We start from the raw sequence: 15,155 nt of genomic DNA, 5'->3' as shown, positions 1-15,155 counted from the left end.
AAACATGTTACATTTCATTCATTAAAGCCTTAAGATGTTAAATTAGAGTTGGCAGAACCTGCAGGAACCGTGTTTTTACCTGTTCACTAATACTCAACTTGGTCCTGAGTTTCTGTGTTTAAACATTAAATCAGCAGCAGTAAATAAAACAGTTAATAACCAGTTTAACCAGTTAACTGAACTGTATTCTTCCTTCAAGCGCCAGGTGTTCTGTTTATCATAGTTTCTGTTTTAAAACATCCTGTCATGAAACAAGCGGAGCAGTTCAAACTGGTATCTGTGTTTCAGGTGATGGGATGAACGCATACATGGCCTACAAGGTGACAACGAAGGTGAGTTCCATCCAACTGAGTTTTTATCTCTCGTCCAGGTCAAATCAGAGCCTCGGCGCAGAAAAATACTCCTTGGCATATTTTTACCTACTAATGTTCTATTTTTAGCCCTGCATCACTCTGTGAGACAACAGTTTATTTTGGGAAAGCATTGATCTAAAAGATGCATCGTGATTCCTTCTCACTGCGTAGCTTAGTGTAGTGGAGACAGTTTCAGACCTCCATGATGTTCTGTGGTTGGTTCCTTCACAGAACCAACTACTGGAGCGTTAATTCAGCGTTCCAGCTTCCTAAATTATTTTAAAAGCTTGTAAGTCTTTCTCTCTGTCTGTCGCTCCCAGACCTCCATGACTCTGTTCAAGCAGAGAGACTTCGCAGTTAAAAGGCGTTTCAGTGATTTTCTGGGTCTGCACAGTAAACTGGCCTCCAAGTACCTGCACATAGGGTACATCGTTCCCCCCGCCCCAGAGAAAAGCATTGTGGGTAAGTTGAACTAGAACCATGACAGTTCTGGGCTTTCAGTGACAGAGATGATCAGGTTTGCATCATCATTTTCTGCTGAAGCTGAAGAAAACTCGTGGAGAATTTTTGACCCCTTACAAGCAGTTCTCAAAAATTTATCTCAAAACAAATGATTAGATGGTCAGAATGTCAGGAAGAGGAATTCAAACATAAAGTTTTTAAAGTGTTCTCTTGCATAAATATCTTAAATATTTGTTCTTTTCTGCAGGGATGACCAAAGTGAAGGTTGGGAAGGAGGATCAGTCATCCAACGAGTTTGTGGAGAAAAGGAGATCTGCACTAGAGAGGTACGAAGAAGAGCAAGAAACACAGATGTAGTTAATTATAAACTGTTTTTGTCTTAAATTAGTGTTACTCATTTTTTAAGTAATATTTGCTGCTACATTTATTTTAATAATTTGGTTATAAAGGTTTAAAAACTCAACATATTTTCATCAGTTGTTCAACTCTTGCTTGGAATCATAATCCTGATATTTACTCAGTTTTACTTAATAAAGCTGCACAACGCTGGATTTGAAATATGTAGTGCAAAGAATTACAGTTTAAAGAATAGAAATGCACTATGAAAATTTTGTTCTGTTAATTTTAGCATTGTTTTTTAACTGCTAACTGCTACTAGCATTAATTAGACTAGCAGTTCTCTGGAGATGATCCTGTTGAGCGCTGCTGCATCCAAACACAAGTACTGGACAGTTTATCAGATGGTCATCCAACCGCTTTTAATTTTGTTAGCACTTGTTACTCAGGTGCTAATCGCTACTATTATAAATAATACTAATTACTGTACTGCTGGTAATTTGCTAACAGATGCTAGTTACAGACTCTGGTAATTCAGAAACAGCCGATGTTCCTTTGATTTAAAATTAGCACTTTAGACAAAATCAGTAGGTTTACCGTTATTTGTGTTAGCAGTGTTTTGTTAATTGTGTTAATATTAGCATTGCAAGCAGTTCTAAGCAGCTAACTGCAGCTAATTTTGTTGCTGCTACATCCTAACCACACATACTTCTGACAAAGTTAGCCGGCAGTCACCTTATCATTATTAATTTGTTAGTAGTTGTTTAGGTGCTAAACAACATTATTATGAACTATATTAGTATATTAGTGTTAGCTGCTAACACCTGCTAACAAAATGAGCAATTTTAACAAGTCAGCAGCCAATCACTAACTTTAATTTTGTTATCCTTGAAATCAGACATAACTGATATTCTGAATTAAAACATTTTATTTATAACTTAAACAGAGAACATGAATACCTTCCATGCAAATAAAAACTGAGTTTTAAGCTAAACTGTCTGAAAAGGTGAAAATGCTGCCACTGTGTGTCCGTGTGTTAAAGTTCAATGAGTTCAGAACAGTAAAGGCTGAAAGGTTAAACTACAAATATTAGATACATCATTATCACAACACACATCCTGTGTTTGTATGTAGAATACTGAGGAGACGGTGGGTTGACATTCTGCTGCCCTTTATTGATGCCGTTTGACTGGCAGGAAGGTCAGCGGCGGCAGCTGATGGAGCTCAGAGTGACAGAACTACATGCTGATGGACAAACACTCAAACGCTTAATGAGGACAAAAATCCTCACTCAGGAGTTTAGGAAACACATTTTTCTTTTTTGTCATAAACTGTGAATATTTATGATTTAGTGATCCCGTCTGCTTCTCATTATTGGCTTCCCAGCTTCACATGGATTTCCACACTTTACTGAAAAGTAAAGTTAGATGTTTGTCAGCAGTGGAGCATGTCAGACAGGAAGCTGCCCTGCATGTGGAAGAAACGCTGCTCTTCCTGCTCTGATCAGTATTTCCTCCCTGCTCCAGGTATCTGATGAGAACGGTCAAACATCCCATCCTGCTGAAGGATCCTGACGTCCTGCAGTTCCTAGAGAGCACCGAGGTAAATCAGGCGGCTGCAGCACGCTCATTATCGCCACTTCTCCACATTTCTGCCTCATCTGGAGCCCCTTCTAATAAAACAGACCAAGAGCAGCATCAATACTTACAAACTGCTGCTGGTTGTGCTTCACTGCAGAAAATCAACACCTGCAAACTGCTGGTGTCTGAGCCCCAAATTGGAAGTTTGTTGCTTTAACTCCAAATTGAAAAACACACATTTTGTTTGATTTTACCCAGAACCGTCTTCACTTGGTAATAAAACATCATCATTTGTTCTCCTGTCCTCCTAAAGGGGAAAAGTGTCCCAGGAAGCTGAATAACGGCCAGTTCCAACAGAAAATGGGAAATAAAAATCCCTCAATGATCCCAGGAGGGTTCAGGTTGTTTGGTTCATCATTTCAGGAACTTTGAAAGCAAACAGTCAGAAATGGTGTTGAATCCTGGGGTCAGGCTTTCGATTTTATCTGATTGTCCAATGAAAATAACATTAACTGTCCAGTCCAGTTAACTGTCCAGTTCTTTCTGGGTTCCTTCCTGCTGTAGGTCACTCACTGGTACTCAAAATTTGTTTTAATGTTTAAAGAAACCACCATTTTATTTATGTTTTTAGGTTTTAAAATAAAGGAAATCATAAAACTTTAGCAAAACGATGGAAAAAATATTTTTCTATGTGGTGTTTCTTCTAAAATGTAAAAAAAGGAAGGAAATGATGTAAAATGTATTATTGGTACTTTAAGTATCATTCTGTCCAGTTTGTATTTGTTATTGTGTTTAAAAAGATTTATATTGTTTTAGTCACTGACAAGGTTTTAGTGGCAGAATTAGGAAAATTTACACAAAAACTTAAAAATAATTCTTCTGAAACATAAAGATGGCTCCCTCAACATATTCACTGTTTATCTGCAAAAAAGTTTATTTTAATAAATGAATGCCTCCACTTTATCTGCAGATTAGTTACGCTAATCTGACCATAATCTGGCCTTAATCTGTCTGCCCAAATAATTCACACACATTTAGCATTTGAGTTGTTCAGTTTTGGAAAGTCTTATTTTCTCTCTGATGTTTCTAATCCAGATTTGAGCCACTGTGACAGATGATCGATTATAATCCATTTTCAACCCGACTCAAACCCGGCAGATAATATTTGAGTCATTAAACTAAATTTCCCTGCACCAGAGTTATTAAACCACTTTAAGTCGCTGCCTGAGCAGAACGAAGCGTCTCTTCGCTGCTGGTTTTATTTTAAAACATTGAGTTTGAAAAGTACTAAAACCTCCAGCTGCTGTTTAGAAAAGTCGACAATCACCAAGGCCGCCAGTAAATGAATTTATTCCCTCGTTTATTTTGTTTCTTTCTGGAGAATCATTTGTAATCCTTTTTATCTTCAGCAAATAGAAACAGCTTCACTTAATCCAGTAAAATTTGACTCCAGTGTTTGTTGAGTTTAACTTTTAGAAACATCCAGACAGATAAATAACAATTCTCTCAGAAAAAAGGCTGGAAACTCGGATGTCTTTGTTTCGTTTTTTCCCAACAAGGTCAAACCAGAGATCCTCTGAAAACTAGCGCAGGCTTTAAGAGCCGCCGACGTTTCCCGTTTCTTCCATTTATTTCCACTCACACTTAATCGCCTGCAGCGTGTCGTCCTGTCGCCTCCGACCGATCCGCCCCGGTTCCTGCCGACCCGACGCCTAACTGCGGCCGGATTGTTCTGGCTCCGATAAATGGCTGCGTGTCACAGATCTATCAGCCGAATCGCCGGGAAGCTGAGCGCGGCGTTCCGTCCAGTCCGGTTAATGAAACACGAGCGGACGAGACGCAATTTAGAGCTGCTTTCCCCCGTCCCTCCCTCACCGAGGGCCCCGGGGACCCAGCCGTCCCCTCGGCGCCGCCGCCGCTCCGGCTAAATGAGATCCGAGCGGCCGGAAGGGGAAAAGGTAAAACTTTCCCAAAATGAAGAAAAATGAGCCTGTTTCCCACCTGATCCGATTGGTTCTGGTTCTGCTACAGTTGCTCCGCACATAAAGTGGCTGATTTAGGAGCAAGAAAACATCAGCAGCCTTCCAGCAGGGACAGAAATGGGAATGATAATTAAATAAAAAATAAGAACCACAGAAAAAAACGGATTAAGTTTAAGTTTGTGTTGCAGCTGCCGCGCGCCGTCAACACCCAGGCTCTGAGCAGCGCCGGGATCCTGCGGATGGTCAACAAGGCCGCCGACGCCGTCAACAAGATGACCATCAAGATGAACGAGTCGGACGCCGTGAGTGGAGGAAAACAGAGGGATGAACAGAGAGAGGGAAAAGGAGCCTGGATGCAGAGTGGAGAGTAAATAAGGAAGTTAAAGGATGGATGGAGAGATGGAAACAAAAAACAAGTTAGAGAGAGAGAGAGAGAGAGAGAGGAGGGAAAGTTACTGGGAAACAGGAAGGAATAAAATAGATAAAAGTTGTGACAAATGAAGATGGAAGGAATATAAAGAAGTGATGAGATGATAAGGGAGAGGTCCAGAGGAGAAACTAAAATAGATGGAAGAATAGAGGAGAAGAATCTAAACAATAGAGATGAAATGTTGAAGAAGAGGAGTGGGTGAAAACGGGATGAATGAAGGATTTAGTTTTAAAAACGGAGAAAGTTTCAGCCGTTCATCAGATTCTGTTTGTTTTTCCATCAGTGGTTCGAGGAAAAGCAGCAACACTTTGAGAATCTGGACCTGCAGCTCAAGAAACTTCACGCCAGCGTGGAGTCGCTGGTCTGTCACAGGAAAGGTACACTTCCTGTTACCAAAATAAAAGCATATGAACTAGTTTGGCTTTTGTACCTTTAAAAATGTAAATGTTACTTGAGAGATTTGTTGTGATTTTGATAATGTTTGTCTTAAAAATAGAATATGATCTGGTAGCTTTCTGGAGTCTTTATGAAATAAATCAATAATATTTAGTTTTAACTGTTATTGGTTGAAACAGAACAAAATAAGACTCAGAAAAATCCAAATATGTCCCCAGTAATCAGTTGATGGAAATGAACCAAATCATGGAATCTATACTGGATTCAGAAAAGTGAGTCATGATGATGAAACTGTAATATTGAATTAATTGATGCACAACCTGCTGCTGGCAGAGCTCTTGCCATTTTATGGAGAATGATTCTCTTCTGTTGGTGTTTCCACAACCTTCCAACAGTAAGACTTACGTTCAACTAAAGACCCTCCTCACAATTTGTAATGTTTGGGGATTTCTTAAGGCTGAAGGTGGTTTAATAATCTTAAAAAATTCAAGAAATTCCAAGAATTTTCCTGGACATTAGGAGCTACTTGTAGTCTGAGAACTCTTCGATCCGACAGCTCAGAAGAACGATAGATCCTCCTGACGTACGGATCAGAGCTTTAGGTTCTTCCTCTTCCTCGCCTCCAGAGCTGTCTGTAAACACGGCGCAGTTCGCCAAGTCGGCGGCCATGTTGGGGAACAGCGAGGACCACACGGCCCTGTCCAGAGCTCTGTCCCAGCTGGCCGAGGTGGAGGAGAAGATCGACCAGCTGCACCAGGACCAGGCCAACGCCGACCTGTACCTGTTCTCCGAGTTACTGGGCGACTACGTCCGGCTGATCGGCGCCGTCAAGGTGAGACGGCGTGAAAACAACCTGCAGGAAAATCTAAATATTTACTTTGATTCTTTGTTTTCACACCAGACGTCTGAACTAGATGTCTTGGTGCCACCACAAAAACTAAGATCTATGATCCTCCTGATCTCCATTCTTGTGGTTCAGCCAATCAGAGCCAAGGACAATGAATGGTGCTTCTAGAGTAGCCATTTTGCAAATGCCATCTGATAGCTAGTCAATTAGCATGGTGTCCAGATATTTCAGCTTTTCTGGTACCACATAAATTATCCGCCAATAATTTGGAGAAAAATCCTCGGAGGTTCACTGCAGTTTCCTTTTGGACAAACGAGCTTTTCTGTGTTACAAAAAAGTTCTCAGAAATGTATGAATCTTGTCTGAACTGCAGTGAAGAACATAATCATCATCATACATTTTTAACCAACAGTGAGAAGACATGCTAATCCTCTGGTAGCTCTACGTCGCGTTTGCTAACTTTAAAAACATTTAGCACTATTAGCTTCCCCTAAATTAATTATTCCAGATTAATTCTAAAGTGCCAATTTACATCTTGTCATTTTCACATGGTGGGTATTAGCTCTTTAGCATTAGCTTCTTCTAATTAGCATGGTGTAGCAGAAGTGATGTTTTCCAAACTATTTGGGGAAAAACATTTTCTCACAAATATCCAGTTTGATGACATGAAAATCCTAATAAAACCTGAGAGGAAAGTGTGATATATGTTTTAATTTCTGTGACTTTTATTCTGAAAGAGAGCGTGTTTGTGTCCAGGGAGTGTTTGACCACCGCATGAAGACGTGGCAGAAGTGGCAGGACAGCCAGATGCTGCTGCAGAAGAAACGGGAAGCTGAAGCCAAACTGCAGTTCACCAACAAACCGGACAAACTGCAGCAGGCCAAAGACGAGATCAGAGAGGTGAGAGAGTCCAGAACCGAGCTGTGGTTCTACTGGTACCGTCCTGAAACGGATCAGACAAAGATTCACCTCAACTCATTTTTATACAATCACAGTTTAATTTCCCGGATTTTATTCAGATATTTTGTCAACAGAATTTTCAGCTGAGTGAGAAAGAGTCATGCTGTGGGCTTCCTAAAGAAACTGGTGATCACCATGGCAACCTTTGTTTCAGCATCTCCTGACGTAACTTTCTATGATCAGAAGAAATTAAAATTTTTAACAGGAAGTTGAGATTTTGTGGATTTTCATATTTTTACAGCCCATAATTATTCATACCCCCAGCAGATTTAGATATTAAATTATTTTAATTTTAACAATAAGTTTATTTCTGATGGGAAATGAGACAGACATCTTTCAAATCATAAAAAAACAAAAACATATCTGTTTTTTATTCACATTTTATTAAAGGAAATAAAATGTTGAGAATATTTTTCAACCTTCTCAAGAATGAAAGGAAAATCTGACAGCATCAGATCTTTTTCTGTTTCATGTGGTGAAGATCTCCAGACGTTCACTGATTCTCAGAATCGTATCGGGAATCGTATCGGGAATCGTCTGAGTCGATCCAAAACATTAACATTACTTCAAGTCAGAAGAAACACGTCGGCCTCGTTAAAGGAAACCTGAACCTGGCAGGGTATGAATACTTTTGACCTTAACTGGACTTTTAAAAACAAATTAATCAACAAATCACGTTGTTGATTTTATTCAATTTAATCCAAGAAACAGCAGAATGTGTCGACGGTTTTACGAGTGATCGCAGCTGGATGATCACAGCTGGATGATCACAGCTGGATCATCACAGCTGGATCATCACAGCTGGATCATCACAGCTGGATCATTGCAACTGGATCACAGCTGGATCGTTTCCGGGTCGTTTTTTTTTTTGTTCATGTTTCACCCACATGAAAATTGTTAATGTGGGTAAATTTCTCACAGAAATTAAACCTCAGGCTGCAACAGGAAGCTCCTGAGGCTTTTCCCTTCATCAGGACCTTTAACTCCAGGTGGCAGAGTCTGGAGCGCCCTCTGGCGGTGAAAAGCAGCATTACATCTAATTATCATGGTGCAGTTTCTCCCCCTGCTTTTTCCTCTTTGTTTGCTCTAAGCTGTGTTTATTTTTCTGAAAAGAGGCAGAATGTTGATCTGATCTGAAGAGTGAAGAAAGGAAACTTCAGATTAAAGCTGATGCAGAATCAATGGATGCACATTTGAATAAAAACTGAATTTAGGAGCTGCTTTGACGGAACCAGCCAATATAATCATCGTTTCCTCGGACTCTGCAGCGTTTTGCTCTGATCAGCTGAATCCTTTCCCAGTGAAACAAAGCGGAGAAACTCGGCTCAGTCATCCGAAAACTTCTTTTCCTTCCCGTCTGCAGACTTCAGCCCAACTCACAACGACAACCAGGAGAGTCGAAAAGTACTTTATTAGAGCTTCTGTTGAAGCCGTCACTGCACAAATTCACCCGTCAGAATCCACACACAGACACAGCGAGGCGAGCGAGGTCGGGGGTCGGAGCATCGGGGGGGGGGGGGCTGTCTGTCAGAGGCTGCAGGCGCAGCGATCGCAGTAGAGTTACAACCCACATTTATTTGGAGTTTCCTGTCAGCAGTCGGGCTTCGGCTCTGACAGCAGAAAACACACAGCGGCTTTTTCTGACGGGAAAACGAGTTTTCCTCGCCGCTGCAGCTGGAAACCTGCAGCTGATCCGAACCGGAGCTGGAGGGAAACCTGGGAGCAGAACCTGGAGGAAACACAACGAAGCTAAATTAAAACCCTGCAGGTTTACACCAGGCAACATCAGCACATTCACTCCAATGTTGATAAACAGTTTCTGCTGCGATGCAATCTCCAAGTCCAAAACTTTAATTAAAAAGTGGCAAATTTTGATGAAAAATAATTAAATCATTAATTCACAAAAATATACAAAAGTAACAATAATTCTGTCAAAATAATTTTCCTTTCTTGGTTGAATTAAGAAGAAATAATAATTAAATTCTGAGTTCAGTTATATTTCTAATCATCATCAATCCTCTCTCCTCCGCTGTAAACTAGAGCATTAAGCCACACTGCCCCCTGTGGGCACCAAACACAAACTGCAGTCAGCTGGGAAACAGCTGCTCAAACATCTGTTTAAAATCCCTGGTGTCTAAAACTAATAAATACATTTTAAACTCAACCACTGCAGCATTTAAAAACTCAAATTTTCAGTTTGTTTCTAGAAAATTTCTGAGACTTTTCAGCAGAAATTGACTCTTTTTTTTTTTCCTATCTTCAGTGGCCGTAACGTTGTAAATATCTGTTCTAGTTTTAATCCTGGTTAAACTGAGAAAGAAAAGTTTTAGATTCTTAGCAGCAAAAACTAAGGAATATTTTCAGAATATTAACTTCTTCTACTCCAGACATTTTCTGAAGTTTTTCATTTTTCATGAATTCCACTAAAGGACTGAAATTGATCAACATTTTTTCTGTAAGTGTGCAAATTTTCCCTCAGTGGTTTTGTTCTTCCTCGCTGTTTGCTCATCTTTCTGGATCTTCCTCTTTGGCTCTGGAAGCTCTGAGTTTATTTTCTCCAGCCTCTTAAATTTTGTTGCATTTTCCTTGCCATGCCTTCCCACCACCAGGAGATTGAGGAGGTAGGCCCCGCCCCCGCCTGTTTCTGTCTGTCTGTGTGCTGCCTGCCTTCATTTGCCTCGTTTGGTTCACCTCTAGCACATTTAGCTCAACATATTTTTGCTTTTGCTTATAGTTGTGTTTTCACGTCCATCCATCCTCCGCCACATGAATTAGTCTGAGTAGAGATGAAAAACTTTCTGACCTTAAATTTGACTTTTAAAACCTCGAAGTTCCTCTGAAATGTTGATTTAATAAGGAAAATGCTTCCTGTTTAAGTAGGTTGCTGGTTTAAATCCCAGTCTGCTCTGATTGGTTGAACTCAGTGGGCTGATCAAGCCCCGCCCACCAGTCTTACTTTGTCATTGGATGAAATGTTGGTGCACACCCCCAGGACCAGAACTTTTTATTCAGGTCAAAACGTGACTTAAATTACACTGAAGTTTTAAATGTAAATATTAATGAAGCTGAACTTAAAACTAGATTTCATAAAAACTTAAAGGGACGGTCCAGATTTATTTACAGTGAGGTTATGTCAAGAGGTTAAGAGCAGTAAATATGTTACCTGCAGCAGATAACAGAGTTTATAAAGCTGCTTCAGCAGATCTTTTTTAAATTATTATTTTATAAACTCTTAATATTGTTGCTGGATTTCCATCTGGCAGTTGTTGTATTAATTTAGAGAGATTCTGGTAGGTTGTAGTTTTGAACATCCCAAGAGAAACAGAATGAAAACCTGTTAGAAAACCTCCACCATGTTGTCACAACTCCACTTTTAAACTCTACTGATCACAAAAATCACACTTTAAAAACTGATTGGTAGCAACACCTTTCAAACTGATGTAACTGAAGCATTTTATAAGCTGGTTGGACATACAGTAAGTGATGAGTTATTAAAAAGTAATTTCATAAAGTGGAATATTTTTCACCTGTGAAATAAAATACTAACATTTAATTTCTATCTAAATTTCTCACTGAGTTTCTGCTGCTATGATGGAGTCTGAAGAAAAACAGAACATTTACCAAAACAATGAGAGCAAAACTAAAACCTTTTGCACAATCCTAATAATACAGGAATAAAGTCGTTTTAATGGGAATAAATTCATGATGGTACTGGAACAAAGTTGTAATTTTATGAGAACTCCTGAATCCAATCTTTTAAATTAAATGAATGTGGAGCGTCTTGTGAAGTTATACATTATTTATGTTACTAAAGAGAAAATGCTTATTTTTTTTAACACATCATCAAATAATTATCGTTTCAGGACTTTGTGAAGATTGTGCAAACGACTGAGTCTGTTTTTTTTATAAAACCTCTTAGACTTGGTGAGATGATCACTTGATAGCTCTTTGTTCTAATTAAAATGACTTTCTCATAATGTTACAGTTTTATACTCGAATTTAAAAAACCTCTTAGCGTAGCCCAAATCTCTGCCGTGATGCTGGTGCAACAAAAAATAAAACGACACATTTGTACCAGGCAGTGTGTATTAAAGACAAATAAAGACAGAAACTGAATATTTTCTGCTTTCTGTGTTTCAGTTGGAGGGAAAAGTCCAGCAGGGCGAGAGAGACTTTGAGCAAATCTCCAAAACCATCCGCAAGGAAGTCAGCAGGTTCGAGGTACGAGTCGGACACGGCTTCGTTTCTAAACGCTTTCTGCTCGTCTGCTTTAAATTCATCCATGTTGTTCCTGCAGAAAGAGAGAGTGAAGGACTTCAAGATGATCATTGTTAAATACCTGGAGTCGCTGGTTCAAACACAACAGCAGGTAAAACATTTTATATCTAACCTGAGTTACACATTTCACTGTTCAAGAGTTAAAGTGGCTAAAAAAACTTGTTTTTGTTTGAAATCTATTTTTGTTTTATAATGTTTCATCCATCCATCCATTTTCTGTTCACCCTTGTCCCTAATGGGGTTGGGAGGGTTGCTGGTTCCTCTCCAGCTCCGTTCCGGGTGAGAGGCGGGGTCATGGGGTCACGGGGTCACAGGGTCACCCTGGACAGGTCGCCAGTCTGTCGCAGGAAAATGTTTCAATTAAATAATTTTTATTACTCATCAAAGTTTTGACATCACTCATTTTTTATTTAAAACATTGAAACAAAACATAAAATTATTTGAAGTTGTACATTTTTCTTTTGTCACATTTTTAAAATTGTTGCTGCAACTTTAATGAGAATCTATTTACGTCAAAAAGCAACACAATCGTCTGTTTCCTGACCTGCAGCTCATTAAGTACTGGGAAGCCTTCCTCCCTGAAGCCAAGGCCATTTCATAGAGCCCCGTCGCCGCAGCACAGGGACAGACTACACTACCCATCATGCACCTCTCCTCTCCCTCCTCCTGTTTGACGTGGAAGCAACGAAGAGGAGCGAGTCAGATAATCAAAGTGTCTTTTTGCAATTAAAAGAGCAAAGTTCAAGTTTGTGGTTTTTGTTTTTGAACTGATTGATTTTACGTCCCGAATTATGATTCAGCAAACAACCAAATTCTTATCAAACCTGAAATAACCAGTAGTTTCTGTCAGAATGTGAATGCAGCACGAGTTTACAACACAGAGAGGCTTTAATCTCAAACATCCAAACTTTCATTGATTCATTCCAACATCTGACACAAGGGGGCGCTTTATCGGGACATTTCTATTAATGGATCATTTAAAATTGCCCAAAGAAAGAAAAGTGCTGGGTAAAGAAATTAGTTTTTGGATTTATGGAAGCCCATTGATGCCTAAAAATGTAGAAAAAGTTGAAATGAAAGCAGAAAATAAACTTTTTCAGCACAAAAACTAAAATCTTTTGCTTATTTTTCAGAAATACAAAAAACAACAAAGCTTTAATTTAGTTTTTAACTTTCAGTTATTTTTTTGGCCGACAATTAAAAAAATCTGGCCAAACAGTAAGACCAAAAATTACAACTGAATACACGACTAAACTAATTAATTATAGAAAATACATTTTATTGTGCTTGAAGTGGTTTGTTTAATGTTCAGTCGAGCTTCCTGCTTTCAGATTATTAATTATCATTCTGTTGTCGAAACCATGCCGACATGGTTACAAGGAAAAATGTCTTGAGATGCTAATATGTTGAAAAGGTTTGACAGCAGTCCTACAGCTAAATGTTGTTCAGTGATTGTGTCACTAGATGGCGCTGTGTGATTCATACTGGAACTTCAAAACATCTGGAAGCATTAGAAGGTTAAACATTCAGTATTTCAGTTTAGAATATACTCAAAATAAAAAAACATTTTTTCTGCTTTTCTGGCAACAATGAGCTTCCGTACTTAAGCAAAATACTCCATTACCCATGAGCGTTCTTGAGATGAAAAGTTTATTACAGGATTTTCCAGAGAGCTGCACAATCTTTGAGCTTCAATGCAACATTTCCTGCCTAGCAACTGAGTTGAAGTGCTCTCTGATTGGTTTTTATAATCTTTTACTTTTTCTGTTGTTTTAGTGAGCAAAGTTACTCAGAAATATCCTGAATATCATTTAGAACCAGAACCATGTTCCACCTTAATTCACTGCATTGAACATGAAGCTTTTTAAACATTTTTCCAAAAACAATCCTTTGCCATCAGCAGAGGAACAATTACAGCTTCTTCAATCACTGATCTCATCAGAAAGTTGTTCCTCTTTGCTATTACTTCCTGTTAAGCCTTTCATAATAAGAGCCTTGTTTCTGTTGCTGTATGATCGAAAGTGAAGGCAACGTTTTTGTTTGAGCCCAAAACTGGAAGAGTCTCCCTCTGGTTCTGTTCGCTGCAGATTTAATAAAAAAGGCTCAGTTTAGATTATAAAACATCTGGTAAATTTACAAAGTTTGGCTTTTTAAGTGTCCAAAATGGCTCTCTGGGTTTTAAATAAGCATCTTTTATTTCTAAAAATGTGTTCAGACAGAAATATAAGAACAGAAACAGGATGGATAAAAAGCAGTGATTTTCTGTTGCTGTTTTTTTGTATAATCTTAACATTTATTTGCAGGCTGAACAGAACCAGTTTATGTTCTTTATATGAATAAACCGGGAAAGTGAAGGTGATGCTGTGAGCTGTTATTTTCCTGAAAGTGTGAACATATCAGCTGACCGTTTGTCCGTCCCTGAATCAAACTGAAGATGTTGAGTTTTTTATTTGTCTGTGAATCTTTGTGAAAGCTGCAGTTTTACATGTTCTGTAGCAAATCCTGCAGTTTGTTTTGATGTTTCTGATTGATTTTAAACCACGTTGCAGAAAAACGTCCAGAACCAGTTTGACCTGAAAGTGTTTTCATCTCTAAATGATTTGAAACCGAAAGAAGAAATGGAAGTAGTTTTGATTTTTTTTCCAGCTCTGCTCATCTGAAATCTCAACATTTATTGATTTGTATGATTTTTTAAAAATCTTTTACATTCTTGTTAACCATTGATGTGCAATGGTTGGGAAGGTTTTTGCTGATTTTCTTTTGTATTTTCAAAGACGATGGAATCTTTTGATGTGACATTCCTGCAGTGCAGCTGAGCTGATGATTGAAGACTTTAATTACAATAAAGAATGTATCTCATCCTTTATTTTAGTGTGCTGAGTATTTGTTTTACCTTTAATGCTTTAATAAAACTCTCCTTTGAAGACAATGTCAGATTTAGCTGTTGATAGATTTTTTTTTTGTTTGTTAACCCTATGTTTCTTTAGTGGATTTTAGTTTACCAACTTCTAACTATGTAAATTTTTAAGAAATACAGATGTATACATATTATCCCGTTTATACATATTTTATGTTTTAGCCTTACACCCAAGCGCAGTTCTGAAAATTGCCCACAATTTTATTCCGGGACCTTTCTTGTCCCGGAACCATTAAATATTGTCCGTATTTCTGGGGAAAGATTTTTCCAAACACCCTGGAGAGGAAACGGAAAAGACAGGTGAGAGTTTGAATTTTAGTGTTTGAATTTTCTTCTAATTAAGCGAAATTGGTGTCAAACGTTTGTGCAGCAAAAGTTTTTGTTTGTGCCGTGATCATTTTTCAGATAAAAAAGTTTAAAGCAAACAAAATTGATATAAATTAAGTTTGCTATTTGTGCAACGAGAATATTTGTAGCACCGTTAATTAACACAACATTAGTTTGATTTTGTGAATATAGACGGTGTGGTTGACCATTGAAAACCTCTGGAAACATTTACAAATATCTTTAAAATAATAGCAGCACAAACGACAGTAATTCTGTTTGATTTAAAC

General features: G+C 38.5%; 1 protein-coding gene across 1 annotated transcript; it reads left to right on the top strand.

Moving 5' to 3' along the window:
• Positions 1 to 239: 239 nt before the first annotated feature.
• On the top strand, positions 240 to 14,490 carry snx2 (sorting nexin 2). The gene is made up of 12 exons (XM_044112175.1): positions 240 to 332; positions 674 to 815; positions 1,063 to 1,141; positions 2,678 to 2,753; positions 4,902 to 5,015; positions 5,427 to 5,520; positions 6,166 to 6,371; positions 7,143 to 7,286; positions 9,956 to 9,967; positions 11,487 to 11,567; positions 11,644 to 11,715; positions 12,175 to 14,490. The coding sequence occupies exons 1-12, from the start codon at positions 297 to 299 to the stop codon at positions 12,223 to 12,225; spliced, it is 1,107 nt and encodes a 368-aa protein (XP_043968110.1). The 5' UTR covers positions 240 to 296; the 3' UTR covers positions 12,226 to 14,490.
• Positions 14,491 to 15,155: the final 665 nt, after the last annotated feature.

This window comes from Gambusia affinis, linkage group LG03 (genome assembly GCF_019740435.1).
Source record: "Gambusia affinis linkage group LG03, SWU_Gaff_1.0, whole genome shotgun sequence".
Lineage (NCBI taxonomy): Eukaryota > Metazoa > Chordata > Actinopteri > Cyprinodontiformes > Poeciliidae > Gambusia > Gambusia affinis.
Note: the sequence above shows the minus strand (reverse complement) of the source record. Positions and strands in the feature narration are given on the sequence as shown.

What these genes read in the sequence shown, in the direction of transcription:
- snx2 (XM_044112175.1), top strand. Translation starts at nt 297, where the DNA reads ATGAACGCATACATGGCCTACAAGGTGACAACGAAG. An exon ending in AGGAAGTCAGCAGGTTCGAG is followed by an intron (nt 11,568 to 11,643) that starts GTACGAGTCGGA and finishes TTGTTCCTGCAG; the next exon opens with AAAGAGAGAGTGAAGGACTT. An exon ending in TGGTTCAAACACAACAGCAG is followed by an intron (nt 11,716 to 12,174) that starts GTAAAACATTTT and finishes CCTGACCTGCAG; the next exon opens with CTCATTAAGTACTGGGAAGC.